Below are 17,169 nucleotides of genomic sequence, written 5' to 3'. Positions count from 1 at the left end.
GGCGCTTGGGGAGAAATGGACAGCTTTTAAAGGTAAAAATGTGTGTTTCGGTTTCTTTTGATGCAATTAGTGACTGAAAATTTGAGCACTTCATTCACTTAAATACTCCGAGTGCATGATGGTGATTTTCTGTATTCACATGAATGAGATATTGGTAAAGCAGAAAATGTGTTTTTTTTTTGTTTTTTTTTCCTATGTAACTTTAGATTACATTAAATGGCATTCAGTTAACAATACAGTGGTTTCCATCAACCTTTGCGGTGTCCCGTACAGTATTTTTATGAGATGTGTATACATGGTGGGACAAGGTAAAGAAATCGGCCAAATGAACACCTTCAGTGCTCGTTTTATGAGTTGGATATGTGATACAGTTTAGGTTCTGTGAAACTTCCAACATTTTTAAACCCAACACTACCACATAAGTGTGTACATCTAAGAAAAAAGTTGGTGGACACCATCATAAGATTGCTCTGTGCTTTCTGAACATCCCATTCTACATTTACTCCCCATTTGCTGCTATAATAATCCCCAGTCTTCTGGGAACATCTAACCACATCTTATACCATTGTGATCCTCCTTTTTTGTGATCATTTTGGAAAGCACCACATATGGCTGGAAAAGGTACTACAGGGGGTCATGAACTCCTCAACCCACTGAACACCTGTGGCATTAACCGGAACCCAGACTGGAACCCAGACATCTTCAGTCAACATCAGTGCCTGATCTCACTAAATCGCTTGTATCTGAACAATCACAAATCATGCCCAGTGTTCCAAATCCAACACCACCATGACCAGGATATATTGTTTAATGAAGATGATGATGATGATGACAAAGATGGCTGGTTAATTCATGAACAATGAACATACAGTAGCCTTTTTTTCAATGAAACACACTAGGTAGTTTAACAGTATAAAGATTTATTCTGACCAAAAAATATATAACTGTACAAGTGATATATATAATTTTGTGGAAAAATCATTCCATGGCATGAATACCGGCTTCTGTTAGTTAATTTCTCCTAACATTTATCTAAAATACTTTGCCATGCCTCTTGTAAAAGATGTTCTTCACAAATTGGAGATTTCATTGTGGCCTTGTGATCCAGTTCATCCCAGAACAACAAGCCGCAGTCCAGACAGATTTGGATGGTGTTGAAGTATGGAATGGTAGACAAACCATTAAGCTTCCACCTCTATGTTTGACTGTGGGAGTGAGGCAGTCTGCTAACATCTTCTCTCCTTTTCTCTGACTTACATAAGTTCTTCTGTTAGAGTCAGAATGACCAATTTGGACTCATCTGTCCACTGTCTTCGAGTCATTCACGGTTCAATTCTTGTGTTTTTTTCACGCACGTGTCTCAACAACCATGAAAAAATTTCCAATCTTTTGACCGACACTGTAAACAGTATATGGAAATTGTTACCTCCATGAAAGTGATTCAGTGGATCCAGTGTTGGAAATTTTGGGAAAAAAAACTATGAAAATATGAAAACATGGACAACATCGACAAGTCTTTCTCTTGTGTTTCAGTAGTACTGAATGTTCACATCGCTGATATGCATTATACAGGTGATCTGAACAATTCTAAGTTTGAGCTTGCTTTTGAACACCATTGCCACCACCAGTGCAAATAGATCCCGAAGAAACTACACTCACTTATGCCTGCATTGCTCACGTTGATTTGTACATTCTTGTTCATGGTTCTTTGGTTGAAATTGACTTCCTTTTTATTTTTATCTGATGAGCTATCATATTTTGTATCTGAAGTATTATTGAAAATGACCATGTTGGATTTTACTAACTCTACTATAGTAAAGTTTTTTTTGAGAAACTTCTATTACAGTTAATACATAGTGATCACAGACGAACAGAGTAATACAAACTGAAAAACGGTTATACATGCACATCATATATATAATATTTCCTTACAAATTTGGTGAACAGGGATTTGTTTGAAAAGAATAGTTTTTTTCTTTTGACAGGGTTCTGTGTCTCGTCCAGCAGAAAGATGTTGACTCAAGGTCTTAGAGGATCTATAATTCTGAAATATTGATTAATCTTCATACCAGAATTTTGTAACCATTGTGATGGAGAGACAGGACAGTTTTATGCACAAAGTCATCGCTATTCAAAGCGGATAAGAAGCTTTGATGCAGAATACTAATGCATGCTGCTTTTAGCCCATCTCCAGAACAATGTCCATCAGTCATCATTTGAGCTGATCATTGATTGGATGCCAGTGGTGTTTTGTGTAACTGGATATATTTATATTGTTGTTGTCATTTTTATTTACATTTAAGCACGCTTCCAGTTTTGAGCAGGAAGGCAAGCATTTTTAGGAAACAAATAATGATTTATAACTGTAATGATTTTAACGATATCTATAAGATTTGGGCATCTTTTTTAGGTTTAAATATACAGTATAGAAGCACATTGTGTACTTATTTAATGTTTCTTAAAATCTTTGTAATGCTTTATAATAATAGTCAAGGTTTAAACAAATTATATGATAAGAAACGTGTTATAAATATATTTTTGCAATAATTCTGGACTAAATAAATTGTCACAAAGGACACATTTGATAAACGTTAAATAATACAGTGTGTGTGTGTGTGTGTGTGTGTGTGTAACACAGTATAATTACATTATACATATATATATATATATATATATATATATATATATATATATATATATATATATACACACACAGTACAGACCAAAAGTTTGGACACACCTTCTCATTCAAAGAGTTTTCTTTATTTTCATGACTATGAAAATTGTAGAGTCACACTGAAGGCATCAAGGGCTATTTGACCAAGAAGGAGAGTGATGGGGTGCTACGCCTGGCCTCCACAGTCACCGGACCTGAACCCAATCGAGCTGGTTTAGGGGTGAGCTGGACCCCAGAGTGAAGGCAAAAGGGCCAACAAGTGCCAAGCATCTCTCGGGGAACTCCTTCAAGACTGTTGGAAGACCATTTCAGGTGACTACCTCTTGAAGCTCATCAAGAGAATGCCAAGAGTGTGCAAAGCAGTAATCAAAGCAAAAGGTGGCTACTTTGAAGGACCTAGAATATGACATTTTCAGTTGTTTCACACTTTTTTGTTATGTATATAATCCCATATATAATTCCACATGTGTTAATTCATAGTTTTGATGCCTTCAGTGTGAATCTACAATTTTCATAGTCATGAAAATAAAGAAAACTCTTTGAATGAGAAGGTGTGTCCAAACTTTTGGTCTGTACTGTGTATATATATATATATATATATATATATATATATATATATATATATATATATATATATATATATATATATTAAACAGGGCATAAACTACATATGTAATTATATTTAAGATATAAACTACACAGAGTTTCAAGTGTCATCCCATAGGCTCTGTCAGCTCATTTTCAAAGATTGTAACACAATTAGTAAATTTCTAAGTCTGTTATCTATAATATTAATTGTCATTGACTAGAAACCTGTCTCTGATGACCTTTACAGTCAGTCTAGCTCAAAAAGTCTAAGTCCAATGATTATTATTCTGTTATGGCATTGGCTACAACGAGTATTAGTGTGCGCCGTGAACGCTGTGGTTATACACACTTATTCTAAGCCATTAAACTAGATTTTGTCTGTGATCCAAAATGTTGTCCAAAATCTTTTTTCAAAAGTAGTTCTAATGTCCTAGAATCTCTCCTCCAGAGTTAATTATATTGAATAAAATCAGGAACAGCTACATAAAACTCTATAAACAGCTATAAAAAAAGATTTGATTGAGATAATTGTAATTGAGATGATGTGCTTTAGGGACATGAAGGCAGAAATAACTTAAATGTACTTATTTAACAGATAATTAATGGCAGTTTCGGTCCTTATATATCATGTGAGAGAGAGAGAGAGAGAGAGAGAGACAGAGACAGAGACAGAGACTTGATGTCCAAAATCCAATAGACAGAAGCCTCCAAAATTCTACACTTCATTTTATTGACAGGTTTGTTACTGAGTAAAAGTGCAAGAGTAATGGTAGTGATGTTACTTCTTCTGGGTGGGACAGCATATTAGTAATAGAGGTTATAAAGACAGATGTTTGAATCGAGCGTATAAGCTTACATGATGACCTCTGTGGTTTATAGCAGTCTGAGACGAGTTTGAGACTCCACCTCTCACGGACCGACCACTGACTTTCATTCATCACAGCCATGTCAGGGTGGGTTTTATTATCTTTCCATAAAGCAAATCGTTCATTGTTTGGTGTCAAAGCAGCTTTATATGTCAAAAGACACTAGTTTGGTACGCTGCTGATTCGTTTTCGAAATGCGTATGACGTTTGGTGGACAAAAAAACAAAAGGCATGTTTTATATTCTGAAATTTTGCACTTATCAGCGGTGCTTTGAGATTTTAACCATACCGACAATAAAATCCACATACAATACTTTGCTGTATCACGTAAATAATGTTCTTGTTTTAATGTTTCTTTTGGATTAATGAGGCTTCCTGAAGTACCCATACATTGCCAAGGTCACAAAGATTGTAATCTTCACAATTGTGCTAATAGTGTTAATATTTTTTTTCCCCATCATATTTTTACACTTTGAACTTGGGTCTGTTCTGATTAAAAAACACAACCATACAGAATTCTTTATTTCTTGAGATGCTCATGAACATTTCTTCTAAAATAACAAATTAAACATAGAAAAATCGAGCTTCCTTGATGTCGTATACCGAGAAGATGAAGAGGGACTAAACAAGACGAATGTGCTCACAAGTCTCCAAAGTGCTTGGCACAACCATGGACCTGAGAGGAACTGCATGGTTAGATCAAGCACAATGGCGTCCTGGGCAAAGATGTGAAGTTAGACTTCACCCTGTGAACCGGTCCAAACAAAACGTCAAATTGGATCTTCATCAGTACCATGAAGTAGGATTTTATGCAGATGAGGATGGCAAAATGAATCCAGTGCATGTATGGCAGATGAAAGGTAAATCCATGGAACATTCACAAGATGGATATAAAAAGAAAAAAGTGAACGGATATGAGTTCCTCAAGGAACGTCTCCAGGGCGCGTCCATTTCCTTGCTGTTTGGCTGATGAGTTGGACTGAATATTGTAGAAGTTTCGGGGAGGTCTTGACAGGTGGTAGACCTGTGCAGCTCTGTCGCTGTTGGTGGAACCAAGAGAAGTGAGAAGTGTCTACGAAAGTGCGCATCTAAGAACATCTGCAAAAAAATTAGTCATAGGTCACAATCTCACTGCGGCGAGACATGGGTACCGCCCTTTCTGCGCCAAAACTGCGTCAAACCCCGCCCGCTCCTAAAATCTCGCACCTCCTTTATAGTCATGACTGGTGAATCAGCTCATTTTTTTAAATGTTAAATATCAGTTAAGTAATCAAAAAAAACTCCAGTGGTTTTGGTAATCAAATCAGAAAACTCAGAAATAAATTAGTCTGGTTCTTTCTTTTTTAAAAAGTCAATGGAAATTGGGTTTGCCAGACTGATGGTGGTTTCGTTAAGAGAACCCTAATAAGAAAAAGAGACTCTAAAGGTCTGGTAGTCTTACTTAGAAGCATTCAAAGGAAAATATGAATGGAAAATTGCCCAATAAGGCTTAACGTGGAAGGACTAAATGAGTTCTTCGGCCATGAATAGAAAAATCTGGCTTTTTGTCAAGAAACTGCAATTGTGGGTGCTGTCCCACTGAGTGCCTATTGCCTATAGAGTGAGGAAACCAAGCTGGACTCCAGTCTGGCCATCCGTCTATGGGCTAATCTGGTTATTCCCATTCTAGTCAATTCCCTAGAGATGCTTTAGTCAGAATGGGAGAGATGGGAGCGCTAATCAACTCTAAAGGTCTTACAACTGGACCACTTAGCATGATGAAAAGGAAAAGGACAAACATATCGATGGAAATGATGGTTTAAGAGATCGATGGGAAAAAGGAAGATCTCTCAATGAGATGGAAAAGTGGATCAAAGTAAAAATGACCAACAATGGAATGACGTTTTTTCCTGTTCTTACCATGGTTTTCAGAATGAGTCTAGACCTGCCATCTTATGATACAATAAAAGAGTCTAGATCAAGGATGAGTTTTGATCTTGTTCTAGTTTTCTATCTTTAAGCCCTGCATCTGAATTATTCAAAATCTTCTTTACCACACTCTACTTCTAAACTCCTTAATCCACCATTTACATTTGCCTCTACTAAACAGAACTTTCTGGAACGGCATCTTTTCAAAACGGCTCTGTGAAAAGAGAAGCAAAACCAGTTAGACGTTCATCAATGGTCATGGACCTTTTGAATTCATACCTATTAGATCGCCACTGTCCAACAGGTCACCCAATACAAGGACGATTCTTTGCTCGGTTCTTGGTACGAAGAACGAAGATGAGATGCTGTTCTGAGCTCGTTGTTCCGCTTGGACCGCCGACCCCAACTGAAGACTGGCTCGCTTGGGCGTCTGTCCTCCAACATCCCTCCATCATCTGCCCTTCCTACGTCTTAAAGGCGTGGTCACTCAGAATCTTCAGGGATAGGTGGACGAATGAAACTGGGCAGGGCAAAGTATTGGGCCCCTAAAGGAGGAGGGGAACGAAGGGGTAAAGGGGTCCATTCCGCATTTCATAAATATTAATATAGAGTCCTCCCTCTTTTTTTGAAGGGGGGCAGATTTCTTAATTTTGTTAGAGGGGGAAGTGCTTTATTCGCTTAATGGATTTTATTAGTGCCTGGACTTCAACTCTTTCATTAGCTAAAGTGCCGCTATAATTTACAGAAGAAAGTGCAGCAGATGGGGGAAGCGAGGGTGAGGATGAAGGAGTGCTGCATTTGCTATCTAAAGGAGTCCCCAATAGACACTCCATTCTGCCACACACACACTATACACACCGTCCATACGTCCAGCAACATTTTGCTTCCATTTCATTCCGAACGAACCCAGTAACCCCAGTGGATGAATGGGACACTAATGATATTCCTACAATTCTTTTTTTTTTTTTTGGATGAAGACATTTAGCTTAGCATCAGCAGAGCCCTCCTCAATGTCACTCAGCAGCTTGCAGTATCGGATCTGTATCTGTACTGTAAGTGTATGAAAATACAGCCAGCCTTCCAAAGGGTTTCAACTATTAAAATAGTTTAAGAGGAAAAGTATGATGGCAACTACCTGCTTTCACATCTGTTGAGTCAAATGCAAGTGTGGTGTAAAGTTTTTTTTAGAAAAGAATTGTGCAAACTAAAAACAGACCTTTTGAATTCTTGAGATGGTTTGCCAAAAGCATCGTCATGTAGACATCATTATGAGCTCACGCACTGGTTCGTAATTTTTGGGAATCACTGTATTTTTTTTAACTCATACCAAACTGCAAACTCACACATTCTTTTTACTTATCCATCTGTTCATCTAGAAGAATCCAGAGAGTAACTGCAGTGTTCTACAGTAATGTGTGAAGCAGTAATAAAATAAGATTGCAGCGTGATACAGCATCATTTCCATCCCAACCGTTCAGAATAGTAAATAGGTAGATTACCAACAAAGAGATCACCAATCTCTTTATTTAGCTCCATTTAGCTTTGTCTGTCATCATTTTCTATATGTATCTGTCTCCATTGCGATCTTCTTTATTTAAATCTGTCTTTTCATTCCATTTCCCTCAATAACTAGCTCTATATATCCTTCTCTATTTCTACATAATTCTATCTATTCATCCATTTATACCCATCCCTATATCTCAATATCTATAAGTATGATATATTTATCCATATCCTTAATTATCTAGCTCTATTTATCTTATTTTTGTCTATTTCGTTCCATCCATCCCTATCCCTCTACACTATATCTAGCACCATCTATCCACCCTCTATATCTAACTTTCTACCCATCACGATGTATCGATGTATCCATGTCCATCCCTCTGTATCCAGCTCTATCTTTGTTTTCATCCCTATCCAACAAAACCACTCTCTACCCATCCATCCCTATTCCTCTTTTTCTAACTTTATCTTTTTAACCACATTTATCTACCAATTTCTCTTTCTATCTATCCATCCCTATCCCTTTATATCTAGCCCTATTTTTTATTCATCCCTATCCAACAATATCTCTCTATCCATCCATCCACATCCCTTTATATCTTGCTCTATCTTTTGTCCATCCCTATCCTCTACTGTACATCTAGCTCAGTTGTTTTACCCATCCATATCTGCTATCTCTCTTTATTCATCCATCCATTCATTCCTATGCCTCTATATCTAGGTCTATCTTTTCATTTATCTTTATCCACCAGTATCTCTCTCTATCCATCCGCCACTATCTGTCTATATCTGACTCTGTCTTTTATCCATCCCTATAGCTAGTTCTATTCATCAATACCTCTCTATCCATCCACCCCTATCGCTTAATATCAGCTCAATCTTTTTATCTATTCATATCCTCCAATATCTCGCTATCAATCCATCCCTATCACTTTGTATCTAGCTTGATCTTTTTATCCATCCCTAAACACCAATATCTCTCTCTCTCTCTCCATTCCTATATTTAGCTCTATGTATTTATCCCTATCCCTCTACAGGTATATCCATTCTGCTAGATTGCTCTTTATCCGTTTGTCTCTTTGTGTTAAATTTAGAAACAAACTCAGTAACCCCGCTGCATGTTTATTACGACTTGTTTCTGTCTATATCCGCTTTGAGTCTTAATTATAAAACAAAGCATAGCAGCAGTAGTGCTGTAAGGAAATGTGAAAAAACAAAACCATTTACTAGTTTTGTTCTATTCTAAAGTAAAATATTACAAACAATGCAGATCTTTTTGACAGTAAAAAACCCTGAAATGCTTTTTAGCTGATGAACCCAACGAGGCGACTGCATGAGGAACGCCCCAGTATCATTCATCTCTGTGCACAGAGTGGATAATGAAGCACATCTGTGCCTTTGAGCCGCTCTCGATCGTTTGCTCTGCATTTCATTCACTAAGTGATCTGGTTATCCAGGGTGACTTATTGCAGGATGCCGGAGGAGGTCAAGAGGGGGAGGTGGAGGAAGGAGGAGGAGACCCTTTTTAAGCCATACCTTTACTGCACCAGGAAAATCTGCTGAGAGCATCTGATCTGAAATCTGGAAAAAAATTCATTGTCATGTAGTGAGTCTTTTATTTAATCCATTCACTGCTGATGAAGCTTCTTCAACCACAAACCGATAAACCACAACCTTTTTCTTGTACAGAGATCTCGTGTGTGTGTGTGTGTGTCTTGGATTTTTCATTAACGCCTCAGAATGACTTTTTCCTTCAGACCTTCAGTATGTTAGTAATGTTTAATTTAGTTTAATTAATTTTTATTTGTATAGTGCTTATCAGAATTTGTAGACTCATCAGTTTGCAGATATCAATGCAGATACAGGATGAACATGTGAATCTCCACACTGACACTTATCAGGATGAGGATTAAACAAGTCACCCTGCAGCTATCTTGCGTCAAAGAAAATAATTTCACAGTTCAGACATGGACAGATGTGAAAAGCATCATTTCAGGGTTTTGATTGTTTTATTTGAACCTATACATACAATATGATTTCCTTTTTAATTGCATTTATCCCATGTGTGGCTTCAACACGTGCGTTGGAAAGAGTAAATGTGACTTTGATGTTCATATATGATCCGATGATGTCCAAAAGAAAATAATTAGAATCCACAATGCGACATTGACATCGCAGACGGCGTCTCTGGTCTTTTAAAAGCCGGCTCGCTGAACAGAGCAGCTTGGTGGGTCATGCAAAATGTCTGAGTCTGTTTTTTACTTCTTGACCAGCTGAATGACGTCCTCGTCCTCCATCACGTGGTCTTTGCCAACTTTCTGAGGGTTGTGTTTCACAGAGGAGCCCCACACCAGAGCACTAGAAAAAGAAGGATTGAGAGGAAACAAAATGTCAGGCTACTTTCCATTAAAGCTCTGATTTATGGTCGGTGTTTCGTGTATATTACATCAGGGAGGTTCTGTACTACTGCTGGAAATCTACCAGCTTGCAGAAAGGAAAGTTTATATTCATAAAGTTATTCATGAAGCTCTGATCCAAAATCTGATAATAGCTTTTCCTGCATCCTTCATCACTCTCCACACTTCCACAGCTGATCCGATGCTTATTAGCATTTTAGTCTGTTTTTTTAACAAAACTATTTACAAAATTATTGTTATATTGAATGGAACTTGAGGAAATGCATGAAAATGGATTAACATTTTGCATATGGTGTGACTTTCACATTCACCGGATCTCAGGACGTTTAAAGGAAAGTGTAATAATGTGTTAGATAGCATTCATTATCACCACCGACCAAACACCAGGGTGTGTTTTTTTCTTTCATTTGTTACTTGTCTGTACATTCCTAGAAATATCTTTAAAAGAGACAGATAAGCTAGGTGATATTGGGTCACACAAAAATTGCATTAAACTTGTGTCATTTTGATTGGTTTGTCAGTGCAGTCTGATTGAAGAACAGCATAGATTCTGAGGAACGTGCTGCATATTTGCTGCGAGCAGTCAGCAGAAAACCAGGTGACCTCACAACACGCAGACCTGAAGTGCAAAGATGCTACAGAGGAAAAAGGAGAAAACCAATAAAGGGACAAACTACATAGCAGTGTGGTTACTCACTATTTCAACTCCTTGATGAGGTTTTTGTGGATTTTAAGGCAAAAGTCTTCGACAGATGTTCGTCCGTCAGGAAGGACCACAGGAGCTGTGTAGTCAGGGAGCTGACCCTTGGGCTTGGTGTAGCTGAGGAGTTAAAAAAAGAGATTTTATTAGATCAAACAAAAGATACATTAGATTACTTAAATAAACAGGTAACAATAAGAGTTTAACTGCAGTGAATAACTTAAGTCCTGGATATTATTGACCAGACACACTGCCAGTGAGACACAAAGATGCAGTGCCGTGTACAGACCCAGCGTCTGGTACAGACCTACTGAAAGTGCCATGTACAGACCAAGTGCCATTGCCATGCATAGACACAGACACAATGCCAGTACTATATACAGACCCAGTGATGGTACCATGTACAGACCCAGTGATGGTGCCATGTACAGACCCATTGCAGCTTCCATTTAATAAAATAATATCATAATAAAATGTGATGGAAAACAACAAAGGCAAATGTTCTTTCTAGTCTAGACAGGTTTACTCAAAACCCGACACCCCAGGACACTTAAGTGTGACTCCTGCTGTATGCTGATGTGATCGAGGATGATCTTACATGCGTACAAGCTGCAGGTAATCCCAGATCCTCTCCAGCAGGTCGTCAAAGTTCCAGCGGTGGTGAGCGGAGATCGGAACGCAGTGAGGGACTTTGTAGATAATGTCCAGCTCTTCAATGGAGATCTGGTCGATTTTGTTCAAGACGTAAATGCAGGGGATGTAAACCCTGTGGGCGTGTATGAGAGATAGATAGATAATGATGAGAGTGAGAGAGAGAGAGAGTGAGAGAGAGAGAAAATAAAAACAGCTTTTTTAATAAAATCATTTTTTTTAAAAACCCACTAATTTCTTGTATTCAATCCAAACAGGTAACAGCAGGTCATTCAATACCCAGAATCCTTAGCAGTCATTACGCACCTGTTTCCTTCCACTACATCTATGAGGTCATCGGCAGTCACGTCGCCCCTCAGCGTTATATCCGCATTGTGGATTTTATACTCGGCCAGAATGCTCTTCACTGTTTCACCATCAAGCTCGCTCTGCGCACACTGTGAGACACGATGACGTGGAGTGAGAGGGGGAAAAAAAAAAGACAGAAAAATTTGCAACAGAAATCACTCTTAGACCCCACTGAACCTGCACCTATTTTAAACACACTTAGAAAAGGCCAGTTTGGTTGAATCAGGGATCAAACACTAATGTTCAGGGCATTGATTTCTCCAGAGAACCAGAGAAACTGCAATTTAAAATGTAAAGATAGACGATTACGTCTCCACAGTGCCACCCAGTGGTGGCTGGAGTATAAAACAAATGTAAACTCATGAAAATGATTGAGCATATGCCAAAGTATTTTGAACAGGATGGTGTCTGTGATCAGTTATATAGTTATAAATACATATATTTATATTTATATATATTTCACACACACATCAAATATCAGGTTCATGTTAAAAAACTGAATAAGAATTTTACACTTAATTCCCACGTTTAATAACAAGCGAGACGGGGTGTGACAGTGTGGCATACAGTTGTGGTGAAGTTGATGCCTCCTTTGTCCTTCTTCTTGAAGCCAATGTTGGGTGGTTTCTTGTTAAGGCGGATGCCGAAGCCTTCCAGCTCGTGCTCGATCAGCTTCTTGTGTCCGAGAGGCTTCAGGACGTCCAGGACGATCAGGATCAGGTTGCAGGTACGAGCCACTGAAACACACATTCAGAGTAATGAGCTGAATGTGAACAAGCAGAGGCTTCAATGACTTAACATGTGTGTGTGTGTGTGTGTGTGTGTGTACAATAAAGTTTGACCTCTCTACCTGCTATCACTTGTCGTCCTCTACCTTTACCGTCTTTGGCCCCTTCGATGATACCTGGGAGATCCAATAGCTGAAAAACAGACAGCAGACAAGACGTCAGGATCAAACCCACAACTTTTTTTTTTTTTTTTTTTTAATAATTTAAATAATCACACAAGCGAATATATGAAAGAAATGAAATGGTTTTCCTTTTTTACCCAAACCAAATAGTTACATAATATCTTTCTCATGACACGTTTTCATAAGATAATCATTCAAGAAAATGTATCACAATATTTGTATTTTAAAAAGCTACATATTTGCCTGTTATAACTGTGTATGATGCAGGAGATCTACATCAAACTTTAATAAATAAATACAAATTGTCTTTTCCACCAAACCTGAACTTTGGCTCCTTTGTAGCGGATTACTCCCGGCACTGTAGTCAGTGTAGTGAACTCGTAAGCAGCCACTTCGGAGTATACTCCAGCCAGGTTGCTCAGCAGGGTGGATTTACCTACGGAGGGGAAGCCCACAAAGCCGATACGTGCGTCTCCTGTCTTTGCAACATCAAAGCCTAAAAAAAAAAAAAAGTTTATATATTTAATAATAAGAGCATCAAAATTATACAAAAGAGCAAGAGCTTTCTGGAATGCTTTTTTTTCCTCACACAGTAATAGTCTCTAAATCCAGTAGAGAATCTAGTACTTGCCATTAACATTTCTTGCCGAGATCCACCTATGTTAAAACTTAAAAAAGGTTTTAATTATTTTAACAGAGACTACATGCTTACAAAATATATAATTAATTGGATCAAATCTGGACAAAAGTTAACACTGGGAAAAAAAAACCCATAAAATTTATGTTATGGAAGTCAAACAAGTAAAATATTTTGCATCGTAACAATTTTATTCCCCCCACCCCCCAAAAAATACACAAAAGAATTTTGATCTTAAAAGTATAACATCGTCATTAAATGACATTTTCTCTCTAAGTATAGGTAGGATCAACATGTAGTGATTCCCACTACTCTTTGTCCACGTTCTTATGTTCTACATGTCCTCCAAGAGTAAGAATTAAAAGTTAAATCTAACTTTTGTACCTTTAAGTTACTTCCAAAGACCAGATTCTGTGATTTTCTTAATCTAGTACACATCTTTTAGAAAAGCAAAAAAAAAAAAAAAAAAAAAAAAAGTATTTGTGTCATACAAAGAAGGACAGAGTCCAAAGAACCAATCCGATTTCATTCTTCAAGATCCTGAAAGTTTTTATAAATTTTTCAATTTTACAAATCTTAAGAGTTTTGTATCCACCTGAGACTACAACTCTTTGGTGAGATACATGACAAATAACACACGATGGATTCCTAAGGTCCACCAGCTACATTCCGTTTGTTAGTATTGTGTCAGCTCATGTTTAATACTTCTCCAAGCCAACCATGCTTTTTAAAATGTCATGCTGCATGACATACCTTCTCCGGGGCCGCCACCACCGCCTCCTTTAGGAGTGATGAGCTCCCTGCGCAGTTTGGCCAGTCGAGCCTTCAGCAAGCCCAAGTGATGCGCCGTGGCCTTGTTCTTCTGAGTACGAGCCATCTGCAGCACAACACGAGTCAGAATGCTTTAATACCACTCTAAAATACACCAATCAATGCTAAAAAGATGATGCATCAGAAATGATGACAAGGATCGAGCTGATATTTATGTCGTTGTGCATATTGTACTTCAGGTAACGTTGGTGCGTGTGCATGGTCATGTCACCCAGCCCTATATTCTTTAGAATTATACAAGCATTTAGATTAAATAGAACCTGCTTAAAGTGTGCAAACACCTAATATTTTACGGTTATTGAGACACTCGTGTTCCTTTTTTTTTTCTATGCAACAAACTGGATAAAGTCAAATTTTACTTTTTTGACTCTAACAGAAGAACTTATGTAAGACAGAGAACACGAGAGATGATATCAGACTGCCTCACCTCCACAAACATGAAGATGGAAGCGTAATGGTGTGAGGTTGTTTTGAGCAGTGAAGGTTGGATACTTATTCTGAGTGAAAGGAATCCTGAATCATCATGGCTACCAATCCGTCTGGACTGCGGCTCATTGGCAGTGGTGGACAGTAATGAAGTAAATGTAATTCGTTACCGATCTTATGTCGCATATCTGTACTTTCCTCATGTACTTTCATCTGGGAGACTTTGATTTCGACTTCGCTACATTTTAAACTTAAATATCGTACTTTTTACTCAACTATTTTGCTAAATTGGTTGTTCCTTTTTATTTGATTGGATAAAAACGATTATTTGTTTAGGAAGTGATGATGTACCGTGGCTTTCAATAAGAGCCAGAGAGAATGCGCCAGAATAGTGGCCCGCAATTTTGGAGTCGCGGGACAGGAGTGTTTGCGCGGCATGTTTGTGAGAGGGAGAGATATTATGGCTACAATAGAATATTATAACAAATAAAAGTACTTTGGATACATAAGTACATTTAAAGACAAATACTCTTGCAATTTTACACAAGTGAAAGTTTAAAGGTAGCACTTTTTTCTGAAGTAATATTTTACCGAGTGTATCTACTTTAACTCAAGTACATGCTTTTGTGTACTTCAATAGTCACTGCCCATTGAAACTGACTTCACCAAACAACAAGACGATGAGCCGAAGCATCTGTCTGAGCTTTGTAGGCGGTATTTAGAGAGCAAACAGCACCCTAGAGTAGCAAATTAGCCTGATTATCAGGCAGGCGTATCTGACACACCAAACCGTGTGTGTACATATTGAGCTTGCCTGAGAGAACGTAAATCCCTCATGCCAGCAGGGGGCAGTAGTCTGTATTCGGCATCCAAATGGAAAAACCGGAAGAGCTAGAACTGTAAATATATAAAGCAAGCAGCGTTTGCTGCTGTCATTACTAACAGGTTCATGTCTAAAAAAGTTGCAAAGACAAGAGCAAGAATGACAAGCGTTTTCCGTTTTTTTCGTGTTTATTCGCGAATTTAATGTACATTTTTTATGTATACAGTACTGTATTAATATTTTACTTCATTTTATAATGAATACTTATATTTTAATTAATACATTTTATTATTTCAACATAAAACTCCATAAGAACAATTCCCTGCAATGGTCTGTCGTGCTACCTTCGAGAGCCCGCAATTAATAAAACGGGGGCGTGAGATGAGAACTGCAGTAAAGCCGGGGGAGATTACTGTATTTTAGTTTATTCGTTTTTTACATGTAATTCAAAATTTGAAGTCACATAAAATTTTGTTTCGCTTAAAATAGGCGTCGCACCTGCAAATTAACCAGGTAAAATAAATATTTTAATTGGCTATTATTTTGCAAATATATATTTGAGTTTGGATTTTTATTTCTTAAATACGAGGACGACTCAAATAGACGTTGAGTATTTTATTTGAAAGTAACCTTCAACCCAGCGTCTTTTTTCCCCCTCGGAGTTCAAAATGTTTTTGTTGCATGAAGAAAGAACGTTTCATTTTTTCTGTAGAAGTTTATCGATTTCATAATTGCAGCACACAATAGCTTTTTAAATACATAGCATAAGGTAAAATACAATTTATGCAGTATCTTCATTTTAGATCTCAAAAGGGTTTTGTGGCTCCTAGTGCTTATTTTCTGTAGAAATCGGGTTCAGTAACTAACAGCTGGAACCATATTGCTTGTGTGTGTGTCAACAAACTTGGCCAATAAACCTGATTCTGATTGGCCCTTTACATTAACTATCCAGTTGCATGGAAATATATGGAACAAACCTCTGCCTTTAAAAAACCTTACCTGGGTATATCCACACTTTGGACACTTCTATTATTATTTAGAATCAACATAAGAAGATTAACGTTGTAAGACACCCAAGAGCTACTGTTTAAACCTAAATATCGCGATAAACCTTGTATCGTGACAATATCGAGTGAAGTATCGCGAGATGATATCTCAACAAGCCCTAGTGTTATGTACATTATTCATTCGCTGCCACCTGTCTTTACTATGTATGGGTTTTAATTATAATTATAATACCCAAGTATTGTATTTCGTTTTAATTTTTCTTCGTGTGATAAACAATTGACCTGTTTTATATAAAGTGTTTAAGTCAGCTGTGTAACAACTTCAGTGCCAACTGAGCAAGTTTGCGCTGTCAGACTTATTTTTTACACAAATAAACAAATCGATTTTGAAAATGAAGTAGTAATCGTGCTGTTTTTGACTGTACATCTAATTCATAATCCTGAATTATTTTAAAAAATTTACAAATTCATGTCAAATTGCGGCCCATGTGAGACACAGCTGGCGCTGTATCCTAAACGCCTTGCTATTAATAAAGTAGTGCACTCAATATGGCGCCGGCTGGTTTGAGTGAATACAGTACGCAGTGCGCGAGAATAGGGAACTTAATGCAATTTGCAACTCGGCCACTGGTAGCTATGCTAACCGGCTTTACACACAAACCTCGTTCTCGATTTCGGCGATTTTGGCCAGTAAACTCATTTTTCCGGTCTTGGTCCTTCCGCAGAAGTATTTCGAGAAGAAAAAGGAAATAATATACACCACTAAGAGGGTGATTTCCCTTTTTGGTTTTAGGGTTCTATGACGTGTTAGCTCAGGGATAATTCAACTCCACACACCGCTCTCATGCCGTCGCGCGAGCGGGTGGCGTTTTTTACG

General features: G+C 37.8%; 1 protein-coding gene across 1 annotated transcript; it reads right to left on the bottom strand.

The window, feature by feature from the left end:
* Positions 1–9,532: 9,532 nt before the first annotated feature.
* drg1 (developmentally regulated GTP binding protein 1) lies at positions 9,533–17,169 on the bottom strand. Its single transcript, XM_046860867.1, has 9 exons — positions 16,954–17,169; positions 13,959–14,082; positions 12,889–13,064; positions 12,509–12,578; positions 12,226–12,395; positions 11,617–11,747; positions 11,258–11,425; positions 10,657–10,779; positions 9,533–9,900 (listed from the first exon to the last, which is right to left on the bottom strand). The coding sequence occupies exons 1-9, from the start codon at positions 16,990–16,992 to the stop codon at positions 9,801–9,803; spliced, it is 1,101 nt and encodes a 366-aa protein (XP_046716823.1). The 5' UTR covers positions 16,993–17,169; the 3' UTR covers positions 9,533–9,800.

This window comes from Silurus meridionalis, chromosome 11 (assembly GCF_014805685.1).
Source record: "Silurus meridionalis isolate SWU-2019-XX chromosome 11, ASM1480568v1, whole genome shotgun sequence".
In the NCBI taxonomy this organism is placed as follows: domain Eukaryota; kingdom Metazoa; phylum Chordata; class Actinopteri; order Siluriformes; family Siluridae; genus Silurus; species Silurus meridionalis.
Note: the sequence above shows the minus strand (reverse complement) of the source record. Positions and strands in the feature narration are given on the sequence as shown.

What these genes read in the sequence shown, in the direction of transcription:
- drg1 (XM_046860867.1), bottom strand. Translation starts at nt 16,992, where the DNA reads ATGAGTTTACTGGCCAAAATCGCCGAAATCGAGAACGAG. An exon ending in ACAAAGGAGCCAAAGTTCAG is followed by an intron (nt 12,579 to 12,888) that starts GTTTGGTGGAAA and finishes TCTGTTTTTCAG; the next exon opens with CTATTGGATCTCCCAGGTAT. An exon ending in CTCATCAAGGAGTTGAAATA is followed by an intron (nt 9,901 to 10,656) that starts GTGAGTAACCAC and finishes TTCTTTTTCTAG; the next exon opens with TGCTCTGGTGTGGGGCTCCT.